The sequence below is a fragment of the Pleurodeles waltl genome, chromosome 6 (assembly GCF_031143425.1).
Source record: "Pleurodeles waltl isolate 20211129_DDA chromosome 6, aPleWal1.hap1.20221129, whole genome shotgun sequence".
NCBI lineage: Eukaryota > Metazoa > Chordata > Amphibia > Caudata > Salamandridae > Pleurodeles > Pleurodeles waltl.
In genome coordinates this window covers 696,416,635-696,435,625 of record NC_090445.1, presented here as the reverse complement: position 1 = coordinate 696,435,625, position 18,991 = coordinate 696,416,635, and the positions used below count along the sequence as shown (strand labels likewise).

Below are 18,991 nucleotides of genomic sequence, written 5' to 3'. Positions count from 1 at the left end.
GGGTTACCCGGGTGCCCCACATACATTTAACACAGATTGCCCCAGGGAGGTGGTGGTCCCTGGGGCTGCAGAGGGGCTGTGTGCCCTCCTCACAGTTCATAATCTGTGTGCCCATGTGAAGTGGCAGTCTTCGGGGCTGCGGGCCACACTGCCCCTGCACAGTTTACAATCTATATGCCCTGGTGAGGTAGGAGTCCCTGGGGCTGCCAGGGGGGCGCATGGCCCCCGCACAGTTTACCACACATGTGGCCTCGGGAGGTGGCAGTCCCTGGGACTTCTGAAAGCCCTAGGAGGGGGGCCCGTGCACCCACCTCCTTCTTTTACACCCTAATGCCCCCAGGACTGGCCCACCCGGAGACCAAATACATTTACAGCCCAATCAATGGATTTTTCCAAGATGTTTCCTTTTTTAAATGTTTTTTAGCCCTGGTGCAGGGGTCCCTGGGGAATCCCTGCACCAAGGCTAGAGGCTCAGGCCCCTTTTCTTTTTTTATCTTTTTTTGTGGGACTCGGCTGATGCTGAGTCCCAAAATGGTTGCCAACACTCTCTTGTTTAAGTGTTGGCAGCCAATCAGATATCAGCATGGGACCGTTGGACCTGTGGATCCTCCCCATCCCTAGTTATCTATAATTTGTAACCTTTAATATTTCAGAAACTACTGAACGGATTGACACCGAATCACACCAGGCTTAATCTGCGCACCAGGATCTAGCTTCCTGCCAAATTTGGTGCAATTCTTTTCAGGGATTCAGACTGTAGGTGTGTCTCAAAACCCTACAGGAAAATGCAGGAATGTTAGCCTAGCTATAACAGTTCTTTAGCTTTAGTTTTTTTAAGTGAATGTATTTGTTTCTTTTAATTCTATTTCCTAACTATAACATCCCTGTAACCATTGTTTTTTAGTGACTTTCTGTGTTTTTTTAATGTAAAGTAATTTTCAGTACTGTACGCTATTTAACCACCGCTGCACACGGCCTTTGGCCATGCATGGCAGTGATTGGCAGTCTGTGTCCCGGCCCTGCCGCCAACACCCCTAACCACCCAACCCCATGCTGCACACGGCCCTTTGCCTGTGCGCAGTGGGAGTTGGCCAGGGCCTGTCTCTCTGGGTGTGAGAATAGGTGTGGAAGGGTATATCTGGGGGTGAGATTGTCTGTCTTGGTGTGAGAGTGGGTCCATCAGTGTCTGTGTGGGTCTGTGAGTGGGTGCATTAGGGTCTGATTGGGTCTGTGAGCATGTGCATGAGGGTCTCAGTTGGTCTCTGAGTAGGTGTATAAGTTTGAGTGGGTCCATGACTGGGTGCATGAGTGTGTGACTGAATCTGTCAGTGGGTTTCTGAGTGTCTGTGTGGGTCTATGAGTGGGTACTTGAGAGTCTGAGTCGGTCTGTGAGTGGGAGCATAACAGTCTGGGTGGGACTGTGAGTGGATGTATAAGTGTCATTGGGTTTGGTGCAATAGTGTGTGACTTGGTCTGTGAGTGTCTGACTGGGTCTTTGAGTGGGTGTGTACTGTCTGAGTGGGTCTGTGAGTGGATGCAAAAGGAAGTGAGTGAGTCTTTGGCGCCATTTGATGAATATTCACGAACTATTTAGAAAAAGTCTCATCCACCTCTGCTCCTTCCTGGACAGTTTTGGGGTTAAAGCGGGCTGAGAAAATGGGTCTCAAAAGATTTTTTCCCCATTCATTTTTCCATTGGAAAATTGAACAGCAAAAACCGCTTAACGGAATTGCAAAAAATTTGGCAGAAAGCTAAGTATTGGTCCAGAAAGCATGGTTTTTGTGATTTGGTGTAAATCCATCCAGTAATTTTTGAGAACCTAAGACTCAAAAAATGTGTATATTTTACACACACACAAAGGCACCAGATTCTGATGGGATGGCTCCCCATCAACAAAGATATGGTAGCAGTAATTTGAGGTCTCAGGTACAGAGTTCCTTGTCGTGAAATCAAGGTTAAAAAAGGTATGAGGGGCATAGTAGGGATACCTTACCCCCATAAGACTGCTGGGGGTTCCCCAGGTCAAACACATATGTTTTTTTTTATTTTACAGTGAATTTGTGGTTAACCAGTGAATGCACCCCAAAATGTTTTTAAAAAGGTTGGGCTCTGGCACCAACAAAAAAACAAACCCATCCCATGGTGGTCTAGGAGCAGGAAGGGCAGCACATTCTATTCCATAGCGTGAAGGTAGCACTCGGGTTTCATCCAACACAGTCCCTATTAAGTTAAACAGATGGCATTGCCTCCTTCCCCAAGCCTTAATGAGACCCCGGGGACACAAATAAAAATTAAGGGGGAGGGTGCAAGCCATTGTATTGTCCCAGAGACCACATCTCTGGTGCTGGCTCTTTTGTGGTGCCCTGGTGACCCCCAACCCCTGGAACACTGCAGATTCCCTGCCCACAGGAGTGCATGTAAAGAAGTCTAATGTTCTCCCAACCAGTGGGAGCAGAAAGTTGCTCCTGCAGTGTGAGAGCACCAAATACTTTCCCTATAGTTCACTCAGGGAAACGTAGGACTGCTACCATCCCAGCAGAAGCAAAAGAAAATTTTTCCAGCAGGGTAGAAACAATGCTGGCTCCTGCCACACCCATTATTGGTTCAGGTAGGGAAGCCAGTGGTTCTGTGGGGACCTTGGGGCTCCCCTTGCAGTCCCGAGTGTACAACAAGCTGTGGGGTGCCTTGGGTGGGCACTGGGGCACCCCAGTATTATTTTAAAAAAATGACCAGCTCCTGTTTGTAGGGAGCCAATGGGGCAAAGCGTGATACTCACCTGCCTGTTTTCTTTTCACCTGAGAGGGTAGAGTATGTGTTAGAAGTTAGCAGAGGTATGTCCCCTGTCCAAGTAGGGACCACACTCCTAGTCCAGGTAAGTCAGGTACACAACCTAAATTAACCTGTGCTCACCTTCTGGAAGCTTGGCACAGAGCAGGCAAGCTTAACTTAGAAGGCAATTTGTAAAGTATTTGTGCAACACTTATTTACAGTAACACAGTGAAAGACACCACAAAAAGGCTCAACACCAGTTTAAAAAACTGATAATATTTATCTGATTGAAACAAGACCAAAACAACAAAAATCCAATGCGGAAATCCTAAAATATGCAATTTTGAAGATTTAGGTGAAAAAAGTGCATAGAAGCTCAAATTGCCAACATGGGGCTATCTGATCGCCCTGGACCGGGACAAAGTCCCAAGTTCAGGCCAATAGCGATGGAGCATGAGCCATCTACAGGGACCCACTTGGGCCTGCCAAACCCAGTACCTTAAATCCTACTGCACGGTCTGTGCAGTGTTGTTTTGCGAGGCTTTGCGTCTTCCGTGTCAGTTCAGACAAGCTGTACTGCGAGGCTTTGCAGGCTTTGGGATTGCTTTGGGACAGTTCCGATAAAAACTACAAAAGGCAGAGCACCTTAGGACTACTTCCAAAGGGCCAAGGACTGGGGTGGCACCACTTAGCAGGGTAGACTCATGGATGGTAGAGTCCAGGTGCTGTTGCAGGTGACTTTGATGACCCTGAGACTGCAGATGAACAGGGGCAAGCCAACAATCCCTTGGAGATTCTTGGTTGTAAGGACTTAGAGCCACAAGTACGTAGCATTTTGCACATCGCAAATGGCGAATCGGGCCGTTTGCGATGTGCAAAATGCACTTTGTGATGTACAGACCCATTTTTGCAATTCGTTAAACTATTTACCGAATTGCAAAAAGGGTTTGCGAGTCACAATTAGGAAGGGGTGTTCCCTTCCTAATTGCGAGTTGCAGTCCTGTGTATGATTGTTTTGTGACAGCGAATGCGGTCGCAAAACAATCGCAGTTAGCACCAGTTTCAAACTGGTGATAACCCATTCGCAAACGGGAAGGGGCCCCCTTCGTGGATGGCAGCGAAAACATTTTTTCAGAGCAGGCAGTGGTCCAATGGACCACTGCCAGCTCTGAAAAAATTAAAAGAAAAGTTCATTTTTTGTTTTTGAAATGCATCTCGTTTTCCTTTAAGAAAAACGGGCTGCATTTAATTTTTTTTATTAAAAAGCAGTCACAGACATGGTGGTCTGCTGTCTCCAGCAGGCCACCATCCCTGTGAGGGCGGCCCCTCATATTCATGAGGTAGGTCATTTGCGACCCCCTTGCGAATCGCAAACAGTGTCATTGACACTGTTGAGCATGAGGTTTTGCGAGTCGCTCTGACTCGCAATTTGCGAGTCGCAAAACCTATATCTCGTACATGTGGCCCTTAGAGAACAAGTCCAGTCCTTCTCATTGCAGGACAGAAACCTCAGGCCAACAAAGAAGAGCAAAGAGCAAAGAGCAAAGTGGCAACCCCTCCTACAGCAACAGCAGTAGGCCAAAACAGCAGAGCAAGTAGCAAAATGGCAGTCCCTCCTACAACATCAACAGTATGCCAACACAGCAATGCAGTTGCAGAGTGGCAGTCTTCCTGGCAGAGTGTCCTTGGTTCCAGTAGAATCTGAGTTGTTGGGGTTTGGGGTCCAATTTTGGTGCCCCGGCTCTGAAAGGTGGGAGAAACTTTCAGGCCTTCCTTTGAAATGTGCAGATGGCCTGTCTCCCCTTTCCTGGCTCTAAACTGGCTGGATTGAAAATATTGGGTTGTTAAGCCCTATTGTGGGTGGACAGGACAAGTCTAGTCAGGTGCACACAAGGCAGTGCTAAGCTCTGCCCCCCATCAAGACAGATAGTGGTCCATTAAGGCTCATCAAGTCACACTTAATTCCCTTTGAGTGTGCCTGCCTATAGGGAATGCACAAAGCCCAGCTGTTTTCTACCCCAGACATGTATTGAGGGAAAGGTAGAGGCAAAGAATGGTTAGCATAAGAAAATGCAATTTTTCTAAAATTGGCACTTTTATACTTTAGAATTTATCATAAATTGTGATTTTAAATTGTGAGTCCAGGGACACCAAACTCCATATACTTTTCTCTTCCGAATTAGAAATTACACTTCAAAGATGTTTCAAGGTAGTCTACTAAATCCTACCCTATGGGAGACTGCCCTTGCAATACTGAAAAAATGAATTAAAGAATGATTCACTCTCTGTACATGTTAAACTTAAAAGTGCATGTATTTTTAAATAAACTCCACCCTGCCCTTGGGACTAACTAGGGCATACCTCAGGGATGACTGACATGTAATAAAAAGGAAGGTTTGGGCCTGAATAGTGGGTACACTTGGCAGGTCGAAATGGCAGTTTAAAACTGCATACACAGGCCCTGCAGTGGCAGGCCTTAGACATGTTTGAAGGGCTACTGTTGTGGGTGTCACAATCAGTGCTGCAGGTCCACTAGTAGTGTTTAACTTACAGGTCCTGTGCACATATAGTGCACTTTACTAGGTTCTTATAAGTAAATAAAATAAGGTAAACATGGGACACACAATTATCCCATGTTTAGAGGACCAAGCACACACATGCACTTTAGGATTATTTAGCAGTGATAAAGTGCCCAGAGTCTTAAAACCAACAATAACAGGATCTGAAGATTAGGAGAAGGCAAAACTTTGGGGATGACCTTGCAGAAAGGACCATTTCCAACAGTAAGAATAGTTTCTCTTGTGGCCTGAGAGATCTAAGAGTGTATGCCATAAACAATGAATCAATAAACATCAATAACACAAAGCAGGTGACCTAAAAATTAATAGACAGGAGTCACTTTAGAAACTGATGGCTAGCCTCAAGTGTATGCTTTAATCAGATTACTTTGGTAGACTGCATACAGATTGAAGTACTGCATTTTGATCAAATTCACTATAGTCTCTACATTCTGCTGCTAAAAGTGTATAACACACTTAGGGAAACCTTGTGTGGATGCATAGTTAACTCATTAACCCCCCACAAAAGGAAATTTGTTATAATGTGGCAAACACATCCCTTCAGAAGCACCCTAATGAATGCTGTACCTTGGATGATGAGATGACTGCACATGTCCCCACTGTAAAATGCAAGCCCTATAATGCTCAAATTGTTTTGACATTTTGATATTCTTTAGTTTGACAAGCATCTGTACTATTGACAATATAAAAAATATTGTGTTTCTCTTCTAGGGTTAATTACATCAACTACCATACCAGAACCAGTATTAACAACCACACAGCCAGGTAAAGGAAGCCACACTCTTGTGGTAATACCAGCTAAATTTTATATGTATTTAATATATCCATCTTTTCAATACAAAATGCCTCTCCTGACACTATTGATGATGCATTTCTCTGACTTTGATTATAACAATAGATACTTTTTTCCTTCATAAACTAGCTTACCACACTTCAAAGCATTTAATTTTTGTTGTTAGAATAAACAATTATTGTTTTAGCATTATGTTTGGAACCGTTTATAACAATGAACGACTTTGTCAGTTTTTCAATTGAATGCTAGTATTAAGCTCAGACTCACCCCATTTAATAAACATGACATACATTAATAAATAAATATTTAATATGAACACTCAGACAGACTAAAAAAGGGCTACAAAAGTAAGATGATAGAAAATAAAGAACCAACATGTGTGCTTAAGAAGGATTCCAGAACAATCTCTAGCAGCTGACCAAATCTTTATATGCCCACATAAAACATGAATTGATGTGTGTCACCTGTTTAGCACTGCAGCCCTTTGAATAAAAAGCCTCTACATTCACTATGAAGGGTTCTGGTGTTAGTTTGCCCCACATTAAACCCCTTTACATCATTCAGCATGCAAGAGAGAATATAATTGTAATAGCCAAAGTCAATTCATGCCGCACTCCACATGACACAAACACTTTAATCGAACTATTTAACTATTTATCCCACAGGGAAGAGAAAACTTTGCAGTTCCAACATATGGCTTGATATAGTTTTGGGTTGGGTTGAGTGAGCGTCAGTTTTAACAACTGCATTAAGACCCCAGTAATCCACACAGAATCTGAGTTCTGAGGTCCCTTCTTGAGGACTGAATTAGGCACTTATACCATGGAACTGGACAAAAGGCTACTGGAATGGTCATTGATCCCTCGGGACAACATCATGACTACTTCCTCATTGATACTATCCCTCACTTTATCGGGTAGCCTGTAAATTTTGATTTCGACAGGCAAGCTGCCATGAATGTCAATGTCATGGACACATCACTGGGAGTGTCTACATGCCAGGAAAAAAATCAAAGCAAAATTTCAAAACTGGTGATATTCCATTTCCTGCTGTTGGGTTAGCGTAGGAGACAGTAAAACTCTACTGCGTCATCTTTCACATTATGGGACAGGAGGTCAGGAAAGGACTCACTTTCTTTCTCCCTCTCCTCATCTGTCACCATCAACATGATCATGTCAGCCTTGTCAAAGTGAGGATTTAGGTGGTAGGTTTGTATCTTTCAATGGGGGTGCCAAAGTCAACTAGATGGGTAACCATGCCTACTTTCTTCAGTACAGTATAGGGCGCAGTCCTTTTGTCTCGGAGGGCCCTGGGAGCTAATGGCAACCACCCACACCTTTTGGCCAGGTTGGTACTTCATCAATGTCACATACTAATCATACCATTGTTTGATCAGCTCTTGACTGGCTTCCAGCTCTCTTCATATACTTGACCACCGAATGGTCACAGGTCAAGTACATTGTCCACTATGTCCTGCCTAGGTTTCTTGAGATATTTACTCATCCTTTCTCTCACAAGACTCAAGGGTCATCTCACAGGGTGTCCATGAAGAACTGCAAAGGGGCTGAAACCCACTTCCTTCTGTTGCAACTCCCTGTAGGCAAATAGCAGGCATGGTAATAGGATGTCTAGCTTAGATTTCTTGTGCTCTGACAGGTCTAAAATCATCTTTTTAAAGGTCTCATTGAACATCCCAACAAGTCTATTTGTTTGGGGGGGTAGTGTAGTGTGGAGAACTTGTATGTTACCCCACAGTCATCCCACATGGCCTTCAAGTAGGCAAAGTTTAAGTTTCTGTTCCTATCTGAAGGGACCCTGGTCTGGTGAAAATGCTAAGCAGGGCCCGGGAAGCACAGGTAAAGTTATCGTTCTCAGAGGAACTACTTTAGGTATGATCTATTTCTACCATGCACGCTTTCAAAATGTATCTTCCCCTCTGGGGCCCTTTGGCTGACCTCTTGTCTTGCCAGTGGCTTGACTGATTGTACAGTAGCAAGCAAAGGAACTCCCTCACTTTCTCAGATATCTGTGGCCAGTAGAAGTGGTTAACTAACTTTGTTTATGTTATTACCTGCACTAGGTAGGCAGCCAAGGGGATCTCAGAAGCCAAGTACAACAATATAAAGGTCCTATAGAGCTGGTTGACTGTCATGCCATTGGATGAGGGCCTGGTGAAACCATTGTTTTTTTAGTGGGAAAGCATGGAATAGGAGAAATTTTAATTTCCCACCCAAGGAGGGTCCCTTGCTAGCCACATAATTTTAGCTCATTTGCCTGGTCAAGATATCTTCCTTAGTTAGCACAGATTACTCCGCAGGTCAAGGCTGCAGGCTGTTGCTGGCAAGGACTCCAGAAAGCCCGGTCCCTTCTCCTCAAGGTCCAGCTAAAGAGGATTTGCAATTGCAAAAATGCTCAGAGTGGGGAAAACCTGAATTTTCAAAGACTGAAAGAGGGCTAAAAAAGATAGAAGGTAGAAAATGTAAAACCAAAGTGTGTGATTAAGAAAGATGTCAGAACAATCTCTTGAAGCCTGTAACAATGACAACCTCATGTGCTGACCAAAACTTTATTTGCCCACAAAAAACATGGTTTAATGTCTGTCACCTGTTTAGCACTGCAACCCTTTGAATAAAAGCCCTGAGCACCACTATGAATAGTTCTGGTGTCATCTTGCCACATATTAAACCCCTTTACATCAATCAGTGTGCCAAAGAGGAGATAATTGTAATAGCCTAATATTAACATTTTGGGCAGAGGTCAATTTATGCTATGCCCCTACAAGATACAAACTTTTAATCCAAGCTATTAATCCCCAATGAAAAAAGAAACTGTGTGGTTCCAGAATATAGCTCAATCTAGTGTTAGACTGGGTTAGGGCGATTGTCACTTTTACTGACTGCATTAAAGCCCCTGTAATCCACACAGAACCTGAGCTCTGGGGTCCATTCTTGAGGGTTGACCTTCGGTATCTGTATCGTGGAACTGGACCAAGGGCTACTTGAAGGCTCAAGGACCTCCAGGGACAAGATCATGGCTACTTCCTCATTAATGTTGGCCCTCATTTTTTATCTGGTAGTCTGTAGGTTTTGATTGAGACAGCCGAACTGCCATGACTGTCAATGTCATGGGCACACCACTGAGTCTGTTTAAGTGCCAGGGAAAAAGTCCAACTAACTTGTAAAACAACTGGTGATATTCCTTTTTCTGCTGCAGGGTAGGCAAACCTGAAGCTGGGAAGGCAAACAAAGTTTCTCTCTCTGAAAGGACCTCCTTGGGAAACCCTACTCTGATGATAATGCTGAGCAGGGCCCCCAGCGGCAAAGGTATAGTCATCATTTTTTAAGGCACTGCTTCAGACTTTCAAAAGATGTCCCACCTCTGGCAGTGGATTAAGGGAGCCCTAGGCTGACCTCCTGTCTTGCCAGTGGCTTGACAGGTTGTGCAGGACAAACCTTAATTTTCTCAGACATCTGAAGCCATAATAAGTGGTTACCTAACTTTGCCCATGTCTTCACTTTGCTTATGTGTGCAGCAAGGGGATTTCATGGGTCAAGTCCAGTAGAAAGGTCCTTTTGGGCTAGTTGACTGTCATGCCATGGAATGAGGTCTGGTAAAGCCATTGGTTTCTTGATGGTAAAGCTGTAAGCAAGAGAATTTTGAATGTGGTTCCTCACCAGTCAGATACTTTTAGTGACTTCACCTATTCAAGATTTCTTCATTCACACTTAAGGCCTGATTTAGATGGGTTTTCTGTCAGATAATCTACCCGCCACATTATTTCACATCTGACTTTATTTAGACGTCAGTGGGACCATGGAAGAAAGACCGCCTGAGTCCCACCGACTGCTCCAGAAATCTATACCCATGTTGATGGTCCCATTGGAAATAGCAACTGGCGGTGGGACTCCAGCCAGTGTTTCTGTCAAGCCAGTCACGAAGTGCCTTCCTGCCAAGGCAAATGTTGGGGGAAACCCCTACACCTGAGCAGTCCATATTACCCATTAACATTGACTTGTCACTAAACAGTAGTTCGGGACGTGTGCATTGGAATACCTGTGTAATGCATATGTGTTTGCACTAAATGTGTCAGTAAGTTATGTCACACACCTGTGCAAACACTTGTTGATATTCAATATTTTTATATTTTCTTGTTAGTGTAAGTATTCTTTACCTACATGAGTACTTGCACCAAATCCCAATTTACCTCACAATTGTCAGCAATGTTAATGTCTCAACCTTCAATGTTTTCTTTCTAGTAAAGGATGTCAGTCAGAATATGTATCTCACTATTACATTACTTACAATCCATTGACACAATGACTTGAACACTAATGTGCAAAGTGAAACATACTTTGTGAAGGTTGAACCCAAGTATCCATTCATGTACTACTTCTCTCAATGTACAATACTTTGGCAATTATATAGACTCAAGTCCAAGGCACACACCTAAAATAATACACAATCTTTGAAACGTTTTGAGAGATTCTTTGCTCTTTGATTTATTCCTGGAAAAACCGATGCCACTGTCAGTCCTCAATAATGAAAGCTTCGTAAAATCAAATTCCTGTTTTCAAAATGCACCATATTCTTGATGAGTACATGAGCCCGGGTGATTTAAGTCTCACACAAGGAAAATAGTATGCACCAAGTATAAACATTAATTTAATGTGCAAGTGCGACCCAAAACACACAGTTCTCAGGCGTCTATTTGCCTGTGACATGTGTAGCTCCTCAAATACCAATGTCTATGTCAGTCCGCAATAATCAAATCTCTATAAAGTCAAATTTCTGTTTCAAATTACACCATATTCTTGATCAGTACTCAGTAAAGATAGTGTTTAAGCTCAACCACTCACCTGAAAAACAGGTTGTCTGCAGGGGCAATGACTGTTCCCCTGACCTCCCAGGACACCTCTTGGCACTGTCGATCTTAACATGGGAATCCCAGCAGGTGTCCCCAAAGGGAGGGGGTTATGGATGACAGAGAGTGAGAGAGATACTACCACTGCTGCCTGGTCCAGCCTGGCTCCTACACTTGAGGGTGCAGCTGATCGGTGTCACTGCATTTTTGAGGAGTCAGGTTCTATATGGGAAAGGGACAGGTATGAGTGACGTGCTGCCCACTAAGCAACTAATGCTCACGCACTCACTCAAGCCCCCAGATAATCCCCTGTCACTCATCTCACTTCCTTGTACTTTTTCTCCACTCCATAGGGCTGGCAGGAATGTGCCACTATTGCCTGGGACTTCTCTCTGTCTTATATTGTGTTAAGTAATCACTCTTGAACTCACTAAACATGCAAATTAACTAAAACACATAAAACAGGAATATTTTCTTCCCAGAAGCAAATATGCATAAGCACTGGTTGAACAATAAAGCTCAGAAGACTTTCAAAACATGATTGCCCCATGTTCTTTTTGGTGACAATCACTGACGTTGAGTATGGATCAATGCTGAAAATGATTTGTAGGAATTTGGGATTTTGTTAGTGAGAAGAGGCACACACACAAACATTAATGAAGGTTATATTCTTACAGCAGGTTATAGGTGTGTCGCTTTCTTTCACAGTTCACAATGAAAAGACAACAAGCGGTTGAATAGGATTAAAAATAAAAATAATCAAGGCAAAACATCTTTTAGGCATTCTTGCTAACCACCTTAAATATCTCTCTTTCTGAAATGAAAGTCACCAAAGTCTTTTTTTTAAAATTCACAAAGGATTAGTTCAAAAGCTTTTGAAAAGCATTCAAATTCCTGTGAGTGCCTTTTATTTTGTCACTTAGCTTGACTGGAAGAAGACCTGGATCCTGGTTGCTGGCAATAGCGAGAAAGCCTTGGAGAATTCCCAGCTGGGCTGGCTCTTGACCTCAGCTTAGTCCTTTCCCTGATTACCGGGCAATCGTGAAGAAGCTTTGAGGAGTTGGCTGACCCTCTTGACCTCAACTCGCAGAAACAGGAAACAAAGCCAAGCACTGCCTGACTTGTGTGAGGCTATTTATAGTCTCTCCTGGAAGAAGCAAAGTGCAGCACATGGCTCACAGAAGAGCATGAGGGAGTTGCCTAGCAACTAGAACAGCAGCTGTCGAGAAACGTGCAGAGGCTCAGGTGTTTACAAACTGGCCTCGTGGGAGCAGAATAAAGCAGAATAAACAATCCTTGGCTTTGGCAAGTGTGCACATTAACAGCAAAAAGTAACAAGCCTTGATTAAACTTAGCAATGGCAATTCTATGCAGTTGACTACATTCATTATTTAACCTAACATGATTGAGCCAGCACCCCTGGGGTAGCTGGCTCCACACAACACAAGAACTAGACCCGGATGAGGGAATCACAACAGATAGTGCTCATGAGTAAAAAATGTATATGACACTCAGTGATAATGTCTCGGTAATCAAAGTCTTCAAAATGTTTCATGTCCAGAATTATGAGCAACAGTAATGTTTCAAAGTCGGCGCAAAAGTCATAAATGTAACCCCCAAAGGAAGAAATACTGTAAAATATGAGAAGTTAATGCAAAAAAAATGATGTGTTACCCCAATGCAATCCTAGAAAAAACTCCGACCACAGACTCCAATAGTGAACTTACTGCATTCATCTCCAACCCGACTACATCGCATAATGTCAGAGCGAGTACACTGTCAGCGTTCTACACCAGCGCCATAGTTAGCGTGAATATAGCTAAATGCTGATAGAGACAACGGACTAAACTCTTACATTGGGCTTCAGGTAGCTGCCATATTTGGAGAAGCATCAGAATCTAACAGACTACCCTTGTTTCAAAGAATTAGGTGTTTGCTGGTTCAAAATTCTACCCTCTACTTCTGTATTAAAGAATAAGATGTGGATCTGCATCAGAAAGAGATCACACTACGAAGTGCTCCAAAACAACAACTGTTTCATATTCACGTGGTAGTAGGAAAGATGTACCATGCTATCCCTGTTGAACTGCAAGTATATAGCGTATGAAAATATTTTTATTATTTGCCCACCAATGTGTCCATGTATCGAGTCATAAATTGTCAGATTGAACTGGTCAAAATTATATTAATAATAATATCCCATAAAATATTCATGGATGTCCGTATGGAACCTCCATTTGTGTGATTTAAAAAGTACATAGATTGAGTTTTACTTAGCAGTCCGAGGAATAATATTGTCAATAATCAATATCTAAAACAGATAGATGCACCAAGTTATACTTATGTGAAAATGTAGATAGGTACTTGCTATAATTACAGATATATAACAACGTCATATACATGCTGTTCTCTCATTTGTGTGGGACCAAAATAAAACAGGAAAAAGTGATGTTTGACAAAGGATTATCAGTACTCGGTTAGTAGAAAATTGGATTCACACAATGGAAACAGGAAAAATACACAGTATACAATACCATAAAATGGATCTGAAATCAGAGATTATTGAAGTTGTTCAAGAATAGGTAAATCATAGACATATATAATGCATCTAGTTCCCTAAAAAGTATTCTAATTCTTGATCAGTGTTAAGACCCTCTCCTACCTAGCTGTATAATCCAGATAGACTCTCTCCTCCACAGATACAACTCTCTGTTACCCCCACAGGGGTCTTTTTTTCACATGTTGAATGGCAGAAAATCTCAAGTTCTTGTTCAACCCCTATGCAGGGCACTCTTTGATATGTGTCACTATCGGATATCTCTCATCTTCCTGTCTCACAACCCTGTAGTGTTCACTAATTGTTAATATTCCATTTGAAAAAAAAACATTTTAACCTTTGATTAGCCAATCTTCTGGTGGTCTGTTGTTTAGGGATAGTATGGTACATCTTTCCTACTACCAAAAAATATGAAACAGTTATTGTTTTGGAGCACTTAATAGATTGATCTCATTCTGATGCAGATCGGGATCTTCTTTAATTCAGCAGTAGAGGGAAGAATTTTGAACAGACAATCACATAATTTTTAGAAACAACTTTAGTCTGTTAGAATCTCATGCACATTCAAATACTGCAGCTAGCTGAAGCCCAATGTAAGAGTTTAGTCTCTATCAGCATTTAGTTATTTACGCTCTAAACATGGTGCCCATGTAGAACACCGACAGAGTGTACTCGCTCTCTCAAGTTCTGCAATGTAGTCGGGTTGGAGACACATACAGTAAATTAACTACTGGAGTCCGTGGTAGGGAATTTGTCTAGGACCACATTGGGGTAGCAAATAATTTTAATAAGATTAACTTCTCACATTTTACAACATTTCTTCCTTTGAGGTTACAGTTATGAATGTTGCACCGACTTGAAGCATTGGTGTTGCTTATAATTCTGGACATAACATTTTTAGAAGACTTTGATTACTGAGACATTACCGGTGAGTGTCACATACGTGTTTTAGTCATGAGCACTATCTTTATTCAGTATGATCACTCATGTACTCATCAAGAATATGGTGTATTTTGAATTACACTTTGATTATTGCAGACCGACAGAGACATCAGTATTTTAGGACTTACGCATGTGATAGGCAAGTATGCTACTGAGAACTGAGGGGCTGATTTAAGAAAAGTGGCGCTGCACCCAATATGGCGCACCATGGCATAGGGTTTGGGGCAATAGCGTCAGAATTCCTGACACTATTGATGTTCTCTGCAGGAGCAACACTAAAATGTTGGCAGTACTCCTGCAAAGTACATAGGGGCCCTTTGTATTCAATGGCATGCCCCCTTTTAACACCTGCTCTGAGCAGGCGTTAAAAGCGCAGAAAAAAATGAGAGATTCCCTTGCGCCATTTTTTCGGCCCTCCTAATGAGGGAGTATCCCCCTCGCATACATTAAGCCAGGTGCATTGTGCCACTTTGTAAATATGGCACATGTAAAAAGCCACTTTAGCGCCACCTTAGCATTAAAACAATTACACTGTGGCAGCGCTAAGGTGGCGCTAGGTCCTCTTAAATCAGTCCTTGTCTGTTTTGGGTCTCACTTGCACATGAAATTAATGTTTATACATGCTGCATGCTATTTTCTATCTGTGGAACTGAAATCACTCGGGCTCATTCATTTCTGTTGGATTGGTTCTATTTTTGATCCAACAAGTAATTTTTACACAATTAACTTTTCTCATTTATCAGTAGTATATTCTCTATCATGCAGAATAAGGTTTAGCAAACTTTGTAGCTCTAGCATTATGTTGATTTCCCATTGTCACAAGATTATCTTTGTGGTTGCAATTGTGTATGGGTTTCTACTAACAAGAAGAAAAGTGCACAACATAGCACAATCTCTGGTTGATGAGGTGAAGGTATAACAAAATACCTATTTATATATTATTACAATGGCAGTTGTTTATGCTATTTTCAGCCCTTATGAAGTTATGGAGATACTCCCAAATGACGAAACATGTGTTGGCTGAGAATTGGCTGGAACTGTGAAACATCAGAGGAGAAAGAACTTCCCAAGAATAAATTAAAGAGCATAGAATCTCTTAAAACGTTTCAAGGACTGTATATTATTTTAGGCTTGTGACTTGAACTTGAGTCTATATATTTGTCAATCTTTGGGTTGCAATTTTGGGGGAGTCGGATGGTTCTCCCCTTTCCAGGTGCACCGCATTCACACACTTACGTGTTGAAAACATTGTGCATATCTGTGAGCGCCATTACCTATTAGAAACACCCCATTTCCTCTGTCTGGAGAATGGTGTGTAGATGTACTTTGCCTAGGCTTGGTTGCCCTTAACTTTTCTTCTGCCTATTGTCCAGGGCTAACCTCCTCCTCAGTAAGGGGCATCTATTGGGCACATCTCAGGCACCTGAAGGCCTTTATTTCAGAGGAGTGGGAGTATGCATGATAGTGGTCTAAGCAAGGTAGCTAAAAAATTGGGTAGGTGGAATAAGGGTAGGAGGGTGGTAAGTGAATTGACAGCTTTAGGTAGGGGGGGCTGGAGTGGGTGACGTGGTTGTATCTGTGAGTTTGGCAGTTGCATGTGGTCTGATGTCTGGTTGTGTGATGTTTTGCTGGTGTGTAATATTCAGCTGAGTGTGGTTGTTTGGCTTGTGTTGTCATGTGTGTAGGTGTGCTTTTGTGTGGGTGTAAGTGTGTTTCTATTTAGATGATTGTATCATTGTATTTGTTGGTATGGTTGTGATGTATGTGAGTGTGCTTTCAATAGTGTGTGTATACTGTGTTTTGCAATGTATTACATTGTGTTTTCTTGATGGTAATTGTTGTGTTGTGTTGGAATGGCAAATGTAAATGGTGTGATTGGAGTGTTTTGTGTAGTGTGTTGTGTAGTGTGGTATGCAGGTGGACCCATGTGGCCACAGTACCTCAGGAATGTGCTACTAGCATCCATTCCATAGCCACAGGTATGGGCCACCTCTTGCAAGGGGCACCCTCCATCAGGACACCACCTCCAGAACAACACCAGTACAACTATGAAACCTAAATATGGTCAGAAGTAACCTGCCTTCCTAACGGTGATGGAGTAATGTTAGCTAGCATAGGAATTCGCCACACCGGCATTCAAATGCTCGACCGCAATACATCTAAATACGGCAGTCGGAACTCCATCAACTTGATCGAGTACTTGGAACCTCCATCACGCTGGATGACAGGACTCCCGCCAAGATCTAAATCAGGCCCTTAGTCTCTTTTTGAAGCTTGGATTTCTTCAGCAAGACAAGGCAGCAGGCTAAAGCCTGTGAGGGATCCACAAGGCCAGGTGCCTTCTCTACGAGGTCCAGCTGAAGAGAATTGTCCATAGTCCAAAAGCTCAGACTGGGGAAAACCTTGGTTGAATCCAGCTGGCAGGTTTGTCTCTGACCTCCAGGAGGTTTATGGAGCCAGAAAGTTTTCAAGTCCCGGGTTTTCATTGGTGTTAGAAGGACTTGAGCCATGCCCAGGCCAGGACTCCAGAACCTCAGGAAAAGAACTTGGAGGTCAGAACTCACTCCAGTAGAAGCCAACAGCAGGGTCCAGGGCAGACTCAGTTTGAACTGGTCAGCTGGACAGTTCCGAGAAAGGCCTCTTGTAGCTTGCTGTTACTTATTTGGCCTGGATAGAAGAGAATGCAGGTCCAGTCTTTAAGGGGTCATCTCAGGTTACAGACAGCAGATTTAGGCCCTCATTACAACATTGGCGGTAAAAGCCGCTTACCGCCGTGCAGAAGACCGCCAACACACCGCCGCGGAATTCCGCCACAGCTATTATGACCCACAGTTCTGAATACGCCAAAATCTAGACACCCACACAAGTCCGCCACACCAAAGGTCAGTGATAAACTGGTGAAAACAAAACCTCCACCGTCACGCCAACAGAAATATGCCCACACTATCATGACACACGAATCCACTCAGCGGTCTTTCAACCGTGGTATTCCATTGGCGCTACACACCGCTGCGCTCAAAATACACACATATTAACAAAACACAGCCACATTGGACAAATCGAAATACACACACCTGATACACATACACACACCACTCCACACACCCAATACAATATAAAACACACACCCACATCACCCACAAACCCTTACTACAACAAATCACGAACGAAAGCCAGAGAGAGACAGCACCAGCAAGAACAACAGCATCCACAGGCACACAACACCATCGCCCACAGAACTTCCACGCACCTCACACAACACCCCACTACATTTCAGCACACTTATCACCCCACACTCCACCCCACACATCACCTACACCACCCCCATGACACGGCAAAGACACCCCAGGTTCTTGGAGGAGGAGCTCAGGGTCATGGTGGAGGAAATCGTCCGGGTAGAGCCACAGCTATTCGGATGACAGGTGCAGCACACCTCAATTGCAAGGAAGATGGAGCTATGGCGAAGAATAGTGGACAGGGTCAACGCAGTGGGACAGCACCCAAGAAATCGGAATGACATCAGGAAGAGGTGGAATGACCTACGGGGGAAGGTGCGTTCCGTGGTCTCAAGACACCACCTGGCGGTTCAGTGGACTGGCGGCGGACCCCCACCTCCTCCCCCACAACTAACAACATGGGAGGAGCAGGTCTTGGCGATTCTGCATCCTGAGGGCCTCGCAGGAGTAGGTGGAGGAATGGGCTCTGGTAAGACAAATCTTAACTATTACATCCCCCACCCTACCTGCATGCCAGCACATACCCCCACCCTCACCCTCACCCCCAGCACTCCAACTCCTCACATATGTCCCAACATCACAAACCACCAATCCCAACACCAAGCCCTGCATGCAACAACAAAGCATGGACACCCATCACTAAAGCATGCCCACTACACATACCCATACACCCCCCTAAACCATCATCACATAAGGTCCCACACAGGAATGCTAGCACTGGGGTACACGGTCACCCACCCATTGCACACCGTGCCACACACAAATGTAATAAACATCCTTTTATACCCCTGCAGGACCCCTACCCAACGTCACCGGACAGGAGGGTCCACACATGTCCACACCACCAACAGAAATGGCCCACAGTGATGACAGCAGCTCTGTCCAACTGGATCTAGATGACCAGCCCGGCCCATCAGGGACATCGGACAGTCGGTTCCCATCACACAGTCACAGGCCACTACAGAGCTTCCCCCCTCTGGAAACACCAGCACAGCACCCACCAAGCGGGCCCATACCTCCATCTCCAGGACACGTCAATCAGCAGTGTGTCCACCACTACAGGGAACCCAGGCTAACCCACCACCCCAACAACAACAGGGACCTGGGGGCAGTGGCAGTAGGCACACGGTCCAGGGGACGGGGGCCCAGGAACACAGGGGAACTGGGAGGGCTGCTGTGCGACAGGGGGCGGACAGGGCAAGGGAACCCACTCTCCACGAGGCCCTCTCCTCCATCATAGGAGCCTACCACCAC

General features: G+C 43.9%; 1 protein-coding gene across 1 annotated transcript in view; it reads left to right on the top strand.

Annotated features, from left to right (window-relative positions):
* LOC138301684 (deleted in malignant brain tumors 1 protein-like) overlaps positions 1–18,991 on the top strand; it is a 630,543-nt gene that overhangs the window by 578,950 nt on the left and 32,602 nt on the right. The window contains exon 12 of the mRNA XM_069242199.1: positions 6,060–6,113. Within this exon, the coding sequence (XP_069098300.1) occupies positions 6,060–6,113 (54 nt within the window). The remainder of the gene's footprint in view (positions 1–6,059; positions 6,114–18,991) is intronic.